The 20,012-nt window shown below is 41.7% G+C and overlaps 1 protein-coding gene across 1 annotated transcript; it reads right to left on the bottom strand.

Annotated features, from left to right (window-relative positions):
• Nucleotides 1–638: 638 nt before the first annotated feature.
• Nucleotides 639–16,587, bottom strand: KRT74 (keratin 74). The gene is made up of 9 exons (XM_043966882.1): nucleotides 16,123–16,587; nucleotides 14,918–15,132; nucleotides 13,366–13,426; nucleotides 12,052–12,147; nucleotides 10,967–11,131; nucleotides 9,368–9,493; nucleotides 6,828–7,048; nucleotides 6,173–6,207; nucleotides 639–1,790 (listed from the first exon to the last, which is right to left on the bottom strand). Exons 1-9 carry the CDS (start codon nucleotides 16,585–16,587, stop codon nucleotides 1,585–1,587), a joined length of 1,590 nt encoding a protein of 529 aa, XP_043822817.1. The 3' UTR covers nucleotides 639–1,584.
• Nucleotides 16,588–20,012: the final 3,425 nt, after the last annotated feature.

Consider the following 20,012-nt stretch of genomic DNA (forward strand, 5'->3'; position numbering starts at 1 on the left):
ACATGATGGTTAGCGTTTTTTAGCAATAAAGCATTTTTAATTAAGTACATTGGTTTTTACATTCACACTTAATAGACTACAGTATAGTGTCAACATAACTTTTATATGTACCGGGGAACCAAAAAATTCATGTGACTCGTTTTATTGCAATATTCACTTTATTGTGGTGGTCTAGATCTAAATCTGCAATATCTCCTAGGCTCGCCTATACATACAGACATATACACACACACACATACATACATACATACATACACACACACACACACATATCCCTCCGGTTGTACTATATTAATGTATGTGTGTTAATGTCTGGAGGCAATCCTACCCTTCCCCCATGATACTGGGAGCTCCTTCCTATGAAACTTCCCCTCTCTCCCCAACTCGCCAGTCTTGGTCCCTGGAATAAAACCACGTACACATAAGCACACTTGATGCAAGTTCTAATATTTACCTCTGTGACTTTTTGATGAATTATATAATTTCTCTTAATCCTCATTTTCTTATCTGTCAGACAGCTATCTCCACTCCCTAACTTGTTGTGAGGAAAGAATTCTGTAAATTTCTAAGCCCTCTTTGTTAAGTTGGCTGGAAAGTTGGCTGATTGAAAACAGAGAAGCGCATTGAAGTTACTCTAGTGCAGTTTATTTAATATATAGCAGCTATTGCTTAGAACCATAGACAATAAGCAAAGGATGACAGAGCAAGCTAATTATGTAGGGACTATTTACACAGAGTTAAGGCTGCTCATATTTGGGCATTACCGCCCAGGGGCCAAAGGAGAAAATTCTATTGACCTAACACAGCTCATGGCTTTCTCTAGAAGCAAAAAAGCATTGAGAGATTAGGGAGTATTGGGATGGCCGGGCGGGGGCGATGATGGCAGAGAGGAGATCAGAGGGCAAAAATCACAGACCCAAAGACCTTGAGATGAGCTGACCTACTGAATGTTGCTGAAGCTGCTGAGGCCGATGATCAGTTCTCCATTCACTTTACATTAAGGGGGAGGGATAAATCAAAACAACGGCAAGTCCAAAACTCTTTTGGATTGGGCTTTGTGACAATGGATATATCTGATGGGCTGAGAAATCACAGCCCTTCGCAACCAATAACAAAACCATCCTGTGAGAACTTGACCCACGAGGAGTCAGGAAGTTGTCCAACTTTTCTCTCATTGCCCCACTGCTTCCTTCCTCGTGCTAGGAAGGGGCAGCATTGCCTCTCAAATAGTTACTAAGCATCTGCCTAGGTACAACTGTTCTCCCTTTCTCTTCCTAAACAAGTGTCTTCAAATCTTCTTCAGGACAGCGGAGGTAATTAGAGGTTTTACCTTTAACGGCTCACATCAGGACTGAAGCTTTCAAAGGAATAAAAAGAAAGAAAAAGTCAAAGGGGAGATATTTGTATCACTATCACTTTTTGGAATCAAGATATGCCACAATGTTCAGAGAGGCCAGAGTTAACTCTAGAGACTTGGGAATTGTGGGTATTTAGGAGGGTAGCAAAGCAGGGTCGGTATCATCTTCAGGCTGTGGGCAAAATTCGTCTTCTTCCGTGGTGCTATGGTGAATGGTGCCAGAAAACTTATCGGGTGCTTTTCTTGTCTGGGGAGCTGACCGAGGAGGTCTTGGTCAGGGAGTTCTTGAGGTCACCCACTCCTTCCCCTTTGGTCTTGGTTTCAACACTTCGGGCACTGGTAGCAGTGCTGGACCTAATGCCACTGCCGTAGCCACCACTGATTGAACTGGGTCGGTAGCCATAGTTACTTCCGCTACTGCTACTGATCACAGCTGTGGAGACAAAACCGAAAAAAAAAAAAAGCCGGTGGTACTTGGGGGAACTATATGCTAGACAGTGGAACCAAGAAGGGATGGTAGGTAGGTAGGCAACAGAAGGCGGAAAAAAGAAGGAAAGTTTACTAGTTTTTATTCCCATAAGAGAACGAGTTCTCTTTGCGGTAGCCAAAGGGATTTTGGCTAGAAGTAAAGTCGAACTTACTAACCATAAAGACCAGGAAATGATGAATGGGAAGATGTGGAATTTCCTGCTCAAGAACTTTTAAAAAAACAAAAACAAAAACCCACTATCATCACGGAGGAGTGATAGCAGGCACACAGCAACAATAGTGGTGTCAAAAGACCCTCCATGGGCAACATCCACATGAGCTCATAAAACAGTATAATATAAAGAAGTCGAACAAATAAATAGCTGAGTTATGCAGATTTGTTTGTGGAAATAGAGGGCTTTAGCAAGGCACTTCAGGATCAGCTCACTGCCACTAGACCACACTTCACCACCTCATTTGGCCCCAACTGAATACCTAAGCAGACATGGCCTCACTATATTTCACTGATTGATGGAAAACAAATCCCCATACAACAAATATATACCTCAAATATATATATATATATATATATATATATATTTTTTTTTTGGTGAGGCAGTTGGGGTTAAGTGACTTGCCCAGAGTCACACAGCCAGTAAGTGTCAAGTGTCTGAGGTCAGATTTGAACTCAAGTCCTCCTGACTCCAGGGCCAGTGCTCTATACACTGTGCCACCTAGCTGCCCCAAAATACTATTGATAAATCAAATAATAAACTGTGTTGGCAGCAGACCCAAACCAAATTGTTGCCCTCAATTGCCCAGATAAATAGTTGTTGCCACACTAAAGAATAGATCCCAAACCAGATGGAAGGAATAAAAAGCTTCTAAAATATAAAGAACTAATAAAGGAATTCAAAACCATATGGAAACAGGAATATACACATACACATACATAAACACACATACATATTATGTGCATGTGTATACACACATATATATACATAATATGCATGTTTATGTGCATGTGTATACATACATGTACACACACATACACACACACACATATATATATATCCATCGTCGAGTCTTCTTTCTAGAGTTCATCACCCCACACCTGGACTATTGTAATGGCCTGCCAATGGGTCTCCCTGCCTCGAGTCTCTTCCTACTTCAATCCACCATTCATTCAGCCACTAAAGTGATTTTCCTAAAATGCAGGTCAGATCATGTCACTCCCCTACTCAATAAACTCCAGTGGCTCCCTATTACCTCCGGGATCAAATGCAAAATACCCTATAGCCCAGGCCCCTCCTACCTTTTCAGTCTTCTTATTATCTTACTCCCCAACATATGCTTTTTGATCCAGTGACACTGGCCTCCTTGTTGTTCCATGAACAAGATGCTCTGTCTCTCAACTCCTAGCATTTTCTCTGTCTGTCCTCCATGCCTGAAACACCCTCCCTTCTCTGCTTCACCTATTGACCTCCCTAGTTTCTTTTAAGTCCCAACTAAAATCCCTTTATATATCTATATCTATAGATATCTATATCTACATATCTACATATCTATATAGATATATAGATATATAGTTTGTTTGTTTGCATATTTTCTGCCCCTCTACAATATAAGCTTCTTGAAGGGAAGGGCTGTCTTTTGTCCCTTTTTGTATCCACAGCACTTAGCACAGTGCTGGGTACATAGTAGGAGCTTAATAATTGCCTATTGATAAATTGATAGAATTAAAGGGCAGGGGGCAGCTAGGTGGCTCAGTGGATAGAGCACCGGCCAGGCCTCAGACACTTGACACTTACTAGCTGTGTGACCCTGGGCAAAGTCACTTAACCCTCATTGACCCGCAATAAAAAAAAATTTTAATTTTTAAAATTTAGAATTAAGGGGCAGCTAGGTGGTAGAGTGGATAAAGCACTGGTCCTGAATTCAGGAGGACCTGAATTCAAATCTGACCTCAGACACTTGACACTTACTAGCTGTGTGACCTTGGGCAAGTCATGTAATCCTCATTGCCCCACCAAAAAAGAATAAAAAAAAGATAAATTGATAGAATTGTGCCTGGGATGTTTTCAGTGAGTGTTATAGGATATGTATATTGTAATATTTTTATGTAACTGATAAAATAATTATTCAATCCACTCATTTGAAAATCTATAGAAATTAAATAGAAAAGAAATAGAAAAATTAAATGTAAAGGTAAATGTTAAATATATTTATAAATTATAATATATATTAAATAGAGAAATATAAAATAAAATATATTGGTAAATATTGAATATATGTATAAGCTATAAAAATATAAAATCACTATCTGAAGGGTAGTGATTGGCTCCTAGACCATTTCTGTCTGAACATCAAAAAAAGGAATAGAATTTTCATATAAAAATAGGGCAGAGTTTATAGAAATAGAGGGGTTTGTGAGAGTAATTTAGAATCAGGTGACAGTCATCAGAAATTACAGAAACATTATCTTAAAGTAGTCCAGATTCACTGATTGATGCGGATCATTCAATGAAGTGGTAGAAGCTATAAGAAAACATTTAATATCCACCACATGTCTAGAAAGACGCAGTCAAGCTACTGAAATTTTATAGATGCTGCTCACTATTCTTTGTAAAACCACGGATAGTAATTCCCATCCTACAAACAGAAACTTTGAAAAGCCCTCGAGAAATCAGCCAATAAACTGTACTGAAAATGGGACGTCATTACAAACAGAATCAATGTCCTCAACTCCCTGGCCTTATATTTGATCTATTAAAATTTAGAATAAGAAAACAATTTAGAATAAGGATTTGCATAGAGGTTGTCATACTGAAGACTCATGATCTCCAAGTTATATGGGATAAAAGGCTTTCAAAATACAGAGATTCATAGGAAGAAATTAAAAACAGATGGGGACAGGACAAGATACTTGTCATTCTTGTCATTCTATCATTTACCGGAGCTGTCTCAAAGATGCTTCAGTAAGTCTGCAGAATGAAAGCCTATACCCCAATACTCATTCAACTCCAAGAATAGCAATTTTACCCACCTGTATAGTAGCGTACAAAATGTTAAACATAAATGAATAATAATAGGATAACAGCTTGTCCTGGAACTGTTTCCGATTGAATTCCATTAAAAATATGCCAATAATGAGATGATAGCAATAACAATAAGTAATATAGTAAGATGGAGAGAAAAAAAAAAAAACGGCCCCAGAATCAGAAAGAACTGAGTGCAGATCCTGACTCTGATATATTGGCTATGTGACCCTGAACAAGGTAGGTGATGTTTGGATAGAGCACTGGACCTGAAGTCAGGAAAATCTGAGTTCAAATCCAGCCTTAGACACTTGCTAGCTGTGTGGCCCTGGACAAGTCACTTTATCTTTACCTGTCTCCGTTTCCTCAATTTAAAAATGGGAATAATAATAACTCCTATTTTCCAGGGTTGTTTCTTTTTGTTTGTTTGTTTTTTGGTGGGGCAATGGGGGTTAAGTGACTTGCCCAGGGTCACACAGCTAGTAAATGTCAAGTGTCTGAGGCCAGATTTGAACTCAGGTACTTCTGAATCCAGGGCCGGTGCTTTATCCACTGCGCCACCTAGCTGCCCCCCAGGGTTGTTTCAAGGATCAAATGAGATAATATTTATGAAGTACTAAGCACAGTGCCTAGCACATAATAGGCATTTAATAAATTCTCATTTCCTTTTTTCTTTTAATTGCTCAGCGTCCTTAGGTAATTCTCTAAAAACCGAGTTGCACAAGTAGTTGCTTAGCTGCATTGGTAGAGGGAGTTTCATCACTGGGAATGACCTACACCAATGAAATCACAAGTCCAAGGGAGAAAAAAAGACCTACTCATCCTTCATGATGTGCGAAGTTGGCCCTGAGTCCTTGCCAGTGGTGTACAAGTTCTGGCAAGCCCTCCTAGGCAGGATGGATTTGAAGACTCACTGTAGACCTAGCTCACCACCAGGGGGTGATGGATTTCAGCCACCGCTCATGAAGACCTCTCCCTCAACCACAGAGACATTAGGCTCTGCATTCCTGGCAGGGCAAGAAGCACTAACAATAGCTGGCCTTTTGGGGGGACTTTACAATTTACAAAGAACTTTTCTCAGAAAAAAAAAAAACCCAGGAAGGCAAACAGACTACAGTCAGTCCTGCCTAGAAACAAGAACAAAGGTAAAATGATTCTAAGCCTCCTTGACTGTCAGGACAGCACTTTGCATCTCCAGTGTCAAACATAGTGCTCCTCGGAGGGGAGGGAATTTCTTAAATTTGTGAGAGGTCACCTTTGCTTCTCCCCAAAACCCTAAGCTCCACACATCTTCTAATAAAATACTTACAGATGCTCACAGAGGAGGGATTCTCGCCAGACATCCTGTAACAGAGAACATTAGAACAGTATAAAAGTCCAAGAAGTGTCTAGACAGATTTTGTTTAAATTTGGGGTCCTGACACTGTCAGGAAAATCCCAAAGAAATATAAGAAATGACCGCGTAGTTAATTAGCTGAAATTCTTCCTTTTCTCTTTCTTCCTCTCCTTTCCTCTTTTCTTCTCCTCCCTCTTCCCCTCCTCCCCTCTTTCCTCCACTATTTCCCTCCTTTATTCCTTCTTCCCACTTTCCCTCCTTCCTCCCTCCTTTTCTTCCCTCCTTCACTTCCTCTTTCCCTCCCTTCTTTCCTGCCTTCTTCCTTTCCTCCCTCCTTCCCTCCTCCATTTCTCCTATCCATCTTCTCTTCCATGCCTTTGTCCTTCCTTCTTTTTTCTTTCCTTTTTTTTCTTCCTCCATCCCTCCCTCTGTCCCATCCTTCCTCCCTCCCTCCCTCCCTTCCTTCCTTTCTCCCATCCTCCCTCCGATCCTTCCTTCCTTGTTTCCTTCTTTACTCCTTTCTCCATATTATCTTCAAGGGTCTTGTCCTCTGCTTCCCATGCCAATCTATAGTCAGATAACAAAAGAGTCAGAAGACCTTGGTCTTCCTCATTGAACCCCACCTTACCTGCACTCCTCTCCCTCTAGAAGCTTCCTGTAGGTAGCAATCTCCACATCCAGAGCGAGTTTGGTGCTCATCAGCTCCTGGTAGTCCCTCAGCAGGCGGGCCAGCTCCTCCTTGCCACTGTGCAGGGCACCCTCCAGCTCTTCCAGCTTGGCCCTGGCATCTTTTAGGGCACAATCACCCCTCTGCTCAGCATCTGCGATAGCTGTCTCCAGGTTGGAGCACTGTGGGGCAAAGAAGAGGCAGCTGATTGTAGAATTGGTATTTTAAAACTGAAATATTGATAACTCACATTTCTATATCACTTTCAGCCTTACAAAGTGTTATCCTTTCATGTATGAACCAATGCAAAGAAGCAGAATCAGGGGGACAATATACACAATGAGCAGAATAATGTAAATGAAAACAACTTTAAAGAGCAACTTGATTTAGATTAAATGTAATCAACCAATAATCAATCAGTAAGTGTTTGGTAAGCACCTACAATGTGCCAGACACTGTGCTAAGCATGGGACTATAAAAAGAGGCAAAAGACAGCCCCTCCACTCAAGGAGTTTACAATCTAAAGGAGGAAGTTCCAATATAATTAGCACTATGACCCAAAACAGAGGTTCTTAACTTTTTTATGTGTCCTGGACTACCTTGGAAGCCCGCTAAAGCCTCTAGACCGCTTTTTAGAGTCATTTTTCCCATACAAGTTCATGGATCCCCCTAAATCTAATCATGAACCTCTGATCTAGCAGACGAAATACACTTCCCTCTCCCGACTGGGAATGGAGGTGGGCGTGAGAAGAGGAGGATTATGGATGTTGAATCTTGCATAAACTGAAGATACAGTTGCTAAATCAATGGGTTTTAACATGACTGTTTCTCTTTGTAAATACCAGAGGATTCTATTACAGGGCTTGGGAGGTGGTACATCATGAAATGATTGAAGTATAAAAAAGAAAATGTTTTGTCTTTAAAATAATGCTTTCGTTTTTGTAACCACCTCCTGTGATAGAAAGTGCAAGTGTTATAATTCTCCTTTTACATGAGGAAACTGAGGATCGAGGTGTACCTAGATAGTTAGAGTTAGATTTAGAGTCAGAAAGACTTGAGTTCAAATCCTACCTCAGACACTTAGTGACAGTTTCCTCATCTGCAAAACAGAGCTAATAATAGCATGTGAGGACCACAAGAGATAGTCTATTTAAAGCACATCCTCAAACCTTACAATGCTATTTAAATACTAGCTATTCTTCCTCTTCACAGAGATTATGACTTTCCCTGGGTCACAAAGGCAGGAAGTCAGCCGAGATTCAAGCTCAGGTCTTCTCAGGCCAAATCTAAGTGCCCTTTCATTATATCTGCTGAGACAAGTGGAAGATAGAAAGCCTGGTCTTGTTTCTCCCCATTCTGGGACGATGGGGATATAGTCATGATAAAGGAGTGTATCAATCCATCCACAAGTATTGATCAAGTCAAGGCTCTATGCCAGGAACTGAGCTAGACCTTGGGGTTATAAATATAATGAATGAAATAATTCCTACTCATCTATATTCAATATATGTTGCAATCCTCCCACACACACCTTGCATAGCCCTGTCCTGAGATCTCAAACAAGGGAGAAACATGGTCTTTGCCTTCAGGGGGCTCCTAGTCTAGTCAGGTTTATTCTGGAGAGGTAATCTGGATCTGGCAGCCAGAGTTCCCAAAAGGTAGCCTTGGGATTGGGAGGATGGCCAAGATATCGATTGATTCTTCCTGGATGAGGGGTGTGTGAAGGAGGGACAAGGGAAAAAAAAACGAGGGAAAGGCCACCCACTTATCTATCTATATAGACAGGCTTTCAGTGTGAACATTTACACCTCAGAAAAGGACTTAATTGATTGTTTTGTTGATTCCCCAGACTTAAGAAAGAGATGTAAATTAATCAATTAATTTAAATTAAGCTTTAAAAGAGTGTAGGGTGTATCCTTGTTTTGTTTTGTTTTGTTTTGTTTTGTTTTGTTTTGTTTTGAAAGTGGATTGTTAGGGCAGCTAGGTGGCACAGTGGATAAAGCACTGGCCTTGGATTCAGGAGGACCTGAGTTCAAATCCAGCCTCAGACACTTGGCACTAGCTGTGTGACCCTGGGCAAGTCACTTAACCCTCATTGCCCTGCCAGAAAGAAAGAAAGAAAAGAAAAGAAAAGAAAAGAAAAGAAAAGAAAAGAAAAGAAAAGAAAAGAAAAGAAAAGAAAAGAAAAGAAAAGAAAAGAAAAGAAAAGAAAAGAAAAGAAAAGAAAAGAAAGAGGGTTATTAAACATATACCAGCAAGCCAATGGAGGGGGGGTGGAGGACCACATAGTTAAAGGCACCTGTGTGCACAAGTACTATAAAGGACTTTACCTGAGTGAAGCAGCGATTCTGAATTAGGAAATCTAGGATGATAAAGCACAGGTTCTGGAGGCCATAAGTGAAGTCTCTAAATTGGGACTCAGGTCCTCAGGACCAAGGACTTCAATTGCACCTCGATTGTTTTTGTTCCTTGTGATGCCAGAAGGAGAAGTTTTAACCCACCTGCTTCTTCACATTGCCGATTTCAGAGCGAAGCCTCTGGATGAGCCGGTTCAGCTCCGAGATCTCATTCTTGGTGTGTTTGAGGTCATCCCCATGCCGGCCAGCAGCCAGCTGCAGCTCCTGGATCTGGTTTTCAAGAAATAGGAGATAGTAAGAAAGGGTATGACCCTGGTTCACCCACTGTGGGTTCCTCCAGCATATTGCTGGGGAAGGAGGAGGTGATCAGGCCGCCCACCACTCAACTATGTAAAAATAAATAAATAGATAAATAGATAGATAAGTGGGTGGGTAGGTGGTGGAGTGGATAGATGGATGGATGGATGGATGGATGGATGGATGGATGGATGGATGGATGGATGGATGGATGGATGGATGGATGGATGGATGGATGATGGATGAATGGGTGGATAGATGGATGGGTGGATGGATGGGTGGGTGGTGAGTGGCGGGGTGGATGGAAGGATGAATGAATGAATGAATGAATGCACAGTTGCACTAGTGAAGAGGTTAGAAACTAATTTGTTTTATCTAAGGAAATTCTAGGGCCCACTGCCATGAATCTCCGAACAAGCTATCCAATGGTGACAATGCCTCTATAAGATAATAGGATTTATCAATGGCGTCATCTAGTCTGAGCCTTTCATTTTACATACTGGGGCCCAGTGACTTTCCCAAGGTCACACAGGTAGCAAGTAGCAAGACCATAACTAATAGCCTACTGAAGTTTCCTGGCTTGTTTTGGTACTTTTATCATGATGTTTTTCTATGTTGGGCATATTCACACGGTGTGCCTTAGATTTAAAAAAACAATTACCAGGGGTAGCTAGGTGGCGCAGTGGATAAAGCACCAGCCCTGGATTCAGGAGGACCTGAGTTCAAATCCAGCCTCAGACACTTGACACTAGCTGTGTGACCCTGGGCAAGTCACTTAACCCCCATTGCCCCACAAAAAAACAAAAACAAAAAAACAATTACCATGTTCTTTGTGGAGGATGGCAATGGAAATTAAAGGAATAAGAATAGCTCACATGTTATTCCACACTGATGTGGATTAAAACGCCAAACACAGAAAGACGCTAGAGTAAAGGTGTCAAGACAAGCCAGAAAAGGACAGTGAGATACTTCTTTTCTTACTGTCTGGGTCTGGGTCCATGGAATTCTCTTCCTGTTGCACCCAGCTTGGTACCTTGAAGGATTAATGGGACTCAACTTCCAATGGCTTCCCATCTACTATAGAGTAAAGCCCATTTTCTTCCTCTGGCATTCAAGGCTCCCTGGAATCTGTTCCACTCTCCCTTTCTGGATTTCTTTCACTATATTCACCCACATGCACTTTATCCTCCAACAGATTTGGACTACAAGTAGATCCCTCATTTTGTCCTGTCCTCCATGCATTCATATAATCTGTCTCCTATGCCCTCTACATCTCTACCTCCTGAAACTCTCCTTCTTCAGGGTCCAGCTATGGAGTCACCTCCTTCATGAAGCCTTCTTTTAGGTTCCTTACCCCAAACCTCCAGCTGGAGGTAATCCCTCATTCCCTGAATTCCTGCTTCTTTCCTGGCCTGAGTCTGTCCCATGGCACTGCCTACCACTTACCTTGCTCTGGTACAAGCCTTCAGCATCTGACTTGCTCTTTAGAGCGATCTCCTCATACTGACTGCGGACCTCATCGATGATGCTGTCAAGGTCCAGGTCACGGTTGTTGTTCATGGACAGGATGACAGAGGTTTCACTGGCATGGGTCTGGATCTGGGCAATCTCCTGCGGAGGCAGGAAGGAAATAATCTTAGTTCTCTATCCCTTCAGCCCTTCCTAGTCAGGACCATTGGGATGTTCTCCCTACAGCTTGGAGTAAAGGGGAAGTGGACACAGAGCCATGACCTGTGGGGCTCAAGTAAGGAAGGCCAGAAATCTATATGGAGGGGACCTCATTAGATGAGAAGCTCCTTTCTAACTCTCAATTATGTGAGTCTATGGAAAGGGAAAGTCTCATTGAAAATAAAGAGATGTCAGAAGAATGAAAAGAAAACCAGAGGTACTATGAGGTATGTAGAAGAAACAGAAGAATGCATTTCCTAGAGTTTTGCGGAATCCAAGAATCCCATAACTAATGGGACATTACAGGGTTCATCTCCCTACCTCAAGGAAATGAAGCCATCTCAACTCCAATGGGATTATCTTTTATGGGTAAGGCTGCCCAAAGAAAGGAATTTCAAACCTCTCTTCTTCATCTGTTGCAGGAATTCTTGCACCAAGGGCATGTACCACAAATCTCCTTTAGTGGTAGATATGTGAAAGAAGTTCTAAGTTAAGTGGGGTGGGGGGGATACTACCTCATGAGATAGATACCAGCTCTAGGACACGACTGCCATCTGGTAGCCTCCTATTTTATCTAATTATTCTTCTTAACTAGGTATTAAATTCAGTTATGTCTTTTTTGCTTGTGGATTTAAAGGATTGTCAGTGTCCTTTAAATATGGCACCTTGGAGTAAAGCTCTGATCACCCAACCTTAGTTATAGCTCTGACTGGGAAGTCCTTCCCTCATTATATATTGAAGCCCTTCTGCTATAGCATACTTTTTCAGGTGAAGAACTGGGAGATAATCCTATTTATATAAGTCCCTGGTTGGACAGAACTGGCCATTTTAGAGAGGTAAAATGGAGCATCATGGGTCCTTACCGCCTCGTACAAGCATTTCAAGAACTTGATCTCTTTGTCCAGGGATTCCACCTTGGATTGTAACTCTACCTTGATAGTATAGGCAGCATCAGCATCCTAGGGAGAATTCAGAGTTAACTCCAGAGTCTGCAGTTTAAATGTCCCACATTCCCAGTTTCCATTCTCCTGGCCCCAGAGCTGGTTTGTTTCTTTGAGACATAGAAAAGGCACTGGACTTGATGCCCTGGTTGAAGCCTCAGAGATAGTCACCAGCTGTGTAACTTCAGGTGGATCACTAAGGTTCTCTGTGCCTCAGTAGTCTCATTTACAAAGTAGGAATAGTAATTCTTGCCCTAATGACTGCATGTGGTCATTGTGAGGAAAGCCATCAGGAAGATAGAAATGTGATTAATCATTATCACTTTAAGTTTCGATATTATGCTGCTCACAAAACAATGTAAATCAATAGTAACAACTTGTATTAATATGGCTTTTCCCATAAATCTTTTCTATAAAACGTTTCTACAAATCTGTGAAATCATCTTCTCAGGAAGAGGAGAAGGGGAAGCTAAGCCTTGTTCTTTCCATGTTGGAGCTGGGGAAACTGAGGCCTAGTAAAGTTACATGGTTTTCCCTGTGACACAGAAAGCCCGGCACAGACTTAAATTTTTTTGACTCCTAAGGTAGAATTCTTTTCATTTCATGTGCTTATCTGTTCTCCAAAAGTGTCTAAGCCTCATTTTGCCCCACAAACTGGGAACACCTCTGGAGCAAAGGAGGAGGTCTCTTCCACCTTCCTCCCTTCAGTTCCCAGGACAGGGTTCTGAACAGAGCATTGGCTCTTGGGATAAACATACAGTTGAACTAGGATCATAGGATTTAAAACTAGAAGGGACCTGAAAAGGAAGGGGGAGGGAATAAATATTATTAAGTGCCTGCTCTGTGCCAAGTCCTGTGCTAAGGACGTTACAAAAATTATCTCCTGGGGCAGCTAGGTGGTGCAGTGGATAAGGCGCCAGCCCTGGATTCAGGAGGACCTGAGTTCAAATTCGGCCTCAGACGCTTGACACTACTAGCTGTGTGACCCTGGGCAAGTCACTTAACCCTCATTGCCCCCCCTCCAAAAAATTATCTCCTATAAGTCTAATGTAGCATAGAATTTTATAGGGATCATTTGGGCCAGCCCTTTTATTTTGCATCTGAGGAAATCTAGGCCCAAAGAAACTAATAGACTTTTCTAGAGGTTATAAATACTAAGTATCCAGCACCCTGACCGTCAACCCAATACTCTTCCAAGTAAACTGCATGACACCTGGGACCTTCTATTCTCCTCACCTTTTTGAGAAGAACAAACTCGTTCTCAGCTGCTGTGCGCCTATTAATCTCTATCTCATACCTGCAGACAAGGAGAGACAATGGATATATTTATCTTCCCCCAGCCTCCTCAGGGACAACCTAAGCATATCACATTGTGTCTACATTCACACACACACACACAGAGCCAGACAAATGTCCTGAATGTCAGTGGAACACTATCTCCTTCTCAATTTTTCTTAGCACCACTAGAATAGCTCTCTTTTTTGTCCCATCATGCTTCTTACACGATACTTCTCTGTGTAGCATGTGCTCTTCCTCCTATTAGACTATAAGCTCCCTGAGGGCAGAGGAACTGTATCTTATTTCATCTTTGTATTCCTAGCACCTAGTATATTGCTTAGCATACAGTATGCACTCTAAAAAAATTGCCACACTAATGCACTGGTGATGTTCCCATGAATTAGCAAAACCATTCTGGAAATCAATTTGGAATTATATAAAGTCACTAAAATGTTTATACCTTTTTCCCTAAAAATTCCACTACTAGGCATATATCCCAAGGAGGTAATTTTTAAAAAGTCTTTATAGACATTAAACTTTCTATAGCAGCTCTTTTGTTGTTTAAAAAAACTGAAAACAAAGCAAATGTCCAGCAATTGGGGATTGGATTAAAAAAATGTGTTATGACAATGTAAATGAAATGTTGCTATGCTGTAAGAAACAATGGACATGAGGAATGCAGAGGGAAATACTTAAATGAACTGATGCAAAGCCAGAAAAATGATGTAAGCGATGCCTGAAACAATGCAATGAGAAAAAATAACCATAAAACAGTAAACAATGTTATAAAGGTGTAAAGAACTAGTCCCAAAGATGAGATATGAGATGATACCACCCCAGACTCCTCTGCGGAGCTCATGAGTTGGGGATGGGAGGTGGGGTAAAGAAGAGAACATAAGGGTGAGGCTTGCATAAAATGTCAGATTTTTAAAAAATGCATTGATCAGTTTTGCTGAATCTTTTACCTTCTCTTTCTCTTAAAAAACCTTTGTTATAAGGGATGGCTTACTGGCATATAGGGGTAAATCTAGGCAATGAGGAGGAAAAGAAACCAAAAGTATAAAAACAAAACAAAAATTAAATCAATGTTAGCTAAATGGAATTGATGTCCAGCCAAGGTATTAGTGATGTGTGGTATGGGGTGAAAAACAGACACCCCACATTTCTGTCCCTGACTCTCCAGGCTTCTCTTACTAGATTAAGTAGAAGGGCAAACAACCAAGTGTCCATTTGAGAACCCACATCAGCTGGCCAAAACTATTTCATCAGATGCTTATCCAAGTGCATCTGAATAGCCTTCCAATCTATCTCTAAGGTAGGAAGTTCTCCTCTCCTTTAAATTAGGTTGTCCATCCTTAGAAGGCCAGGTCACCAGACAGGATCTAGGCATGGCTTCCTCCCCCCACCAAAAATAAGTCCCAAAGCCCAAGATGCCCCAGCAACATCTTGGTGAATGTCATATTGCCACCGAGGGAAAATTCCACTCTGCCATCCACCCATCTTTTCTCACCTCTTCTTGAAGTCCTCCACCAAATCCCTCATATTCCTCAGTTCTGAATCCAGTCTCAGCTTGTCCCCTGACAGGGTGTCCAGCTGCCTCCTCAGGTTGCCAATGAAGCCTTCAAAGATGGGCTCTAAGTTCTTCTTGCAGTTGCTCAGGTCCAGCTGCTGAAGCAGGTTCCACTTGGTCTCCAGCACCTGGTTCTGCTGTTCTAGGAACCTCACCTAGAACCCAAAAGGATAGTTACTTAAATCCCACTGCTGAATAACAAGATCAGGGCTTCTTAAACTTTTTCTACTCGTTATCCCTTTTTGCCCAAGAAATTTCTACATGACCCTGGATATATAGATATATAAAATAGGTATATATAACCTTTTACTGTTGGCAAATTTTTCATGACCCCAACATTCAGTTATGCATCTACATGTGGGGTTGTGACCCACAGTTTAAGAAACCAGAACCTAGATGATAGTTCTCTGTGTGCAAAACAGGGTGATAGGGTTGAGGATGACATTAAGAAGTCACTTTGCCCATTTCCATTCCTGTTCAAGATCACAGAGCTAGTAGACTTGTAGACTACAAGTCTAATTCTCTTTCCTATAAATCTTTCCTGATTAATTGTTGAAAAGTCTCTGAAGAAAAATTTTCAATAGATCCCTCAGGCACTTGGTTTAAAAATTCAAAAACCATCTCAACCATCTTCAATCTTTCCTACAGTATTGTAAGTCAATTTCCTTTGAATGTTACTGCATCCTTTAGCCTTTTCTCATAGGCTATGAGCCAACAAGCCCTCCAGAAATCATTCATATCCCTTATGGGAGCAGCTAGGTGGCTCAGTAGATAGAGCACTGGCCCTGGAGTCAGGAGGACCTGAGTTCAAATCTGCAGACACTTGACACTTACTAGTTGCGTGACCCTGGGCAAGTCACTTAACCCTCATTGCCCCGCCTCCCCCCAAATCATTCATATCCTTCACACAGTCACTTCATTTATCCCACCTCACCCCCAAATCAATCTGCCCTTTTTTCTAAATTCCTAGAAAAAACTACTCTGATTATCTCACCTTTTTTCATGTCTGCTACCTCTTGAGGTCAGGAAGTCCCTCCTGTTTTCTAACCTCAGTCCTTCTGAACACCCTCCATGTAAGCAGGAATAGTTGTCCATTTTCCCAGCCCCGCTATACCTGCCTTCCCTGGGAGATTTAGAAGGCTCACCTTGTCAATGAAGGAGGCAAACTTGTTGTTAAGAGCCTTGATCTGCTCTCGCTCCTGGGTCCTCACTTTCTGGATTTCAGGGTCCAACTCCACATTGAGGGGAGCCAAGAGGCTCTTGTTGATGGTCACCTGGTGTATGCCCCCTGGTGGGCACAGCGATGGGCACACAGTCCCCAGAGCCACGTTGCCAAAGATACTCCCTGCAAAGCCAGTAGCCCTGGCCCCTCCATACCCAGCCCCATGGCCAAAGCCATACCCCCCTGTCCGAATGCCCCCAACAATGTTGAGAGGGATCCGACGACTGGCACCTAGGCTGTAGAGACTTCGGCTGCCAAAACTAGTTCCAGCCCCTTTGAGCCCTGCCCGATAGGAAGATGAACTGCCCCCTACTTTTCGTGGCAAAATTGCAGAGTATCCACTGAAGTCACTCTTCTCACCAGACTTTAGGCCCAGCTGCCGGCTCATGGTGCAGAGAAGAATGGAGGTTGTGGAGTAGGAGACTATCAGAAATCAAGAGAGATGAGAACAAACAGTACTAATAGGACAATTGGAATATCTATCTCCTTATATCCCAATCAAGTCCAGGACAGCCGGAAAAGGGCGTCTCTCCCCTATCTCCTCTCCTCCTCCTAATGAGCCAGGGGGCGATGGGCAATTTGCTGAACAGGGATAACCAAAGCCTTTATACCAACAAAGCCTATCCAATCTACAACTGGATGTGCTGTCCTTGCAAGCTACAGTGGTCTAATTTGCAGTTTATCTGTACCCTCTAATTATGGATTAGAAGAGTTATCCTCCAAAGATCTCCAGGGTTTATTTTCCTAGTTCTGGCTCCTCCTTGTTTGAACTATTTTGAGATCTCTGGGTTCACCCTCAGGAAGATTTCATCTCTCCTAATTCATTCCTTTTAACTCAAATGGAATTTCCTCCAGTCAAGTTGTCCCTCCTCCATAGGGGTGGGACATCTTTCACCAGATCCAATTTCCCCTATATTCTAACAAAGAATGTTAGAACTAGAAAGGACCTTATAGACCCAGCCAAATTATCCATCTCATAGATGAGAAAAGCAAAACTCTGAGTTGTGTATCAAAGCTAGCATTTCTATAATTCTTTTAAATTTACAGAGTGTTTTCCTTACAACATCCCTTTGAAGTAGAGAGTACAAGTATTATTTCCCCCCATTTTACAAATGACCAAGTACCAGAGGTAGGGTTGTGACCCCATCCTTTAATGCTACTCCTAAAATCCAATGCTCTTTGCATTATGCCATATTGGTTTTGTATAACCTGCAGTGCCCAGCAACATCCTGCACTGAGAAAAGTTCAAAACAGATTTGTTGAATGAATGGATAGACATGGTAGCTGCCCCATTATGGCTTTCTAAGATTCCCTCTGTTCTTCAGTTTGTGTGGGTCTCCCCCAGGAAATTAATGAGTAAAGTTGCCTTATTTAGAGACACTCATGACAGGATGTGATGAAAAGATGGGATCTGGAGCAAAAATCAATGGGTAAGAAAAGAAAAAAATCAATGGGTAAAAGGAAAAACAAGATTTTAAAATGGGTGGTATGCAGATAACTCACTATGGTATAGTTGAGGCTCTGGAGCAGCAGCAGTTGTTATTGTTCAATCATTTCAGACTCTCTGTGACCCGATTTGGGCTTTTCCTGGCAAAGATACTGGAGTAGTCTGTCATTTTCTTCTCCAGCTCATTTTACATAAGAGGAAACTGAGGCAAACAGGATGATGTGACTTGCTCAAAGTCACACAGCTGGTAAATGTCTGAGGCCAGATTTGAACTTAGGAAAATGAGTGAGTCTGACTCCAGGCCTAGCACTCTATCTACCGGACCACATAGTTGTCTGGAATAGCACACATGAGTTTAAATCCTCAATCTCATGTTCTACTCATGTGACCTTGGGCAAGTCACTTCATCTTCTCAACCTCAGTTTCTCCATCTGTAAAATGTAAGAGTTGGACTAGACAGCCTCTGAGGTTTCTTTGCAACTCTCAATCTATAATCCTATAAATGGTTGAAACTTTTCTCTTATTATGTAAAATATAGGTGGAACTAAGTTCATTAGAAATGAATGGGGATTGCAGCTAGGTGGCACAGTGGATAAAGCAAGTCACTTAACCTTCATTGCTCCCCAAAAAAAAAGAAAAGAAAGAAAAGAAATTAATTTGGTATAAATGTAATCAGTGTAGTAGAAAAGGCACTATAATTGAAATCAGGAGAGATGGATTTGAGTGCCAATTCTGCCTCTAATTAGCTGTATGATTCTGATCAAGCTACAAAATCTCAGTTAGAAAGAACCTTAGAGATTCTTTAATCCAATCTTCCCCTGAATAGGGGTCTCCTCTAAAATATTCCTAATGAGTAATAGTCCACGCTCAGATGAGAAATTTGCTACTATCTAAGGCCTGAGAAACTTTGACTTTTTGACAGGTCTAATTGAGAGGAAGATTTTCCTTATATTGACCTTAAATTTGCCCATCTGCAACATCATCTTAGTTCTACCTTCTGGGTCTAGGTAAAACAAGACCAATTCCTCTTCCACAAGACACCCTTCAGATACTCCAAGACCCACTATCACATACCCCACCCCCGATCTTCTCTTTTCCAGGCTAGACATTCCCAGTTCCTTCAATATATTCTTATGTGGAATGATATTGAAACTCCTCATCCTTATCAATTTCCTCTGCATATATTCCATCTTGTTAATGTCCTTCACAAAATCTAGTGGCTAGACCACAGATGGCACACAGATGTGGTATGACCTCTTTATTCCAGTGGAATAATGACCACCCTCATTCTTTTTTCCCCCGTTACATGTAAAGATAGTTCTCAACTCTTGTTTATACAAGCTTTCCAATTTCAGATTTTTCTCCCTCCCTCCCCCCTCCCCTAGACAGCAGGTAATCTGATATAGGTTATATATATACACATAATAACATTAAACATATTTCTGCATTAGTCATGTTATAAGAGAAAAATCAGAGCAATGATGAAAAACCTCAAAATAGAAAAACAACAGCACCAAAACCAAAAGAAATAGCATAGTTCATTCAGCATCTATACTCCACAGTTCTTTTTTTTCCTGGATTTGGAGATCCTCTTCTATCATGAGTTCCCTAGAACTCTTCTGCACCATTGCATTGGTGAGAATATAGTCCCTGGCAGTAGGTCAACACTCAATGTTGATGACACTGTGTACATTGTTCTTCTGGTTCTGCTCATCTCACTCATCATCAGCCCATGCAAGACCCTCCAGGTTTCTCTGAACTCCTCCTGCTCATCATTTCTTACAGCACAATAGTATTCCATTGTATTCATATACCACGACTTGTCCAGCCATTCCCCAATTGATGACCACCCTCATTCTTGACCACAGATGTGCAGGGTGTGAGCCAGATGTGTGTGTGTGTATGTGTGTGTGTGTGTGTGTGTGTGTGTGTGTGTGTGTTTGGGGGAGGGGAAGCAGCATATGCATTACCACTGACCCTTCCCAGAGGGCCCATGCTCTATGTACAGTGTTTTGAATACTGTCCTCCTGCTAATGTAGCCTCATCCCATTAGGGTTGTGGGGAGGTTTTTGGCATCCAATTCATTAATTTGAGTCATTCTGATGACTCACTGGACTGGCATTCCTCTGTCCTATCTCCTCCGTTATTTTAATCTTTTGGACCTGACACTCTATCGTTATTTTAATCTTTTGGACCTGACACTCTATCCATATTAATTACCATTCTCTAGATGCTAGCCCACCCCACCCCTTGTTCCATGTTCTCTTCTTCCCTTACTTCTTTTTGTTTTTGTTTGTTTTTGCAGGGAAATTAGGGTTAAGTGACTTGCCCAGGGTCACACAGCTAGTTTAGTGTCAAGTGTCTGA

Source organism: Dromiciops gliroides, chromosome 5 (assembly GCF_019393635.1).
Source record: "Dromiciops gliroides isolate mDroGli1 chromosome 5, mDroGli1.pri, whole genome shotgun sequence".
Taxonomy (NCBI): domain Eukaryota; kingdom Metazoa; phylum Chordata; class Mammalia; order Microbiotheria; family Microbiotheriidae; genus Dromiciops; species Dromiciops gliroides.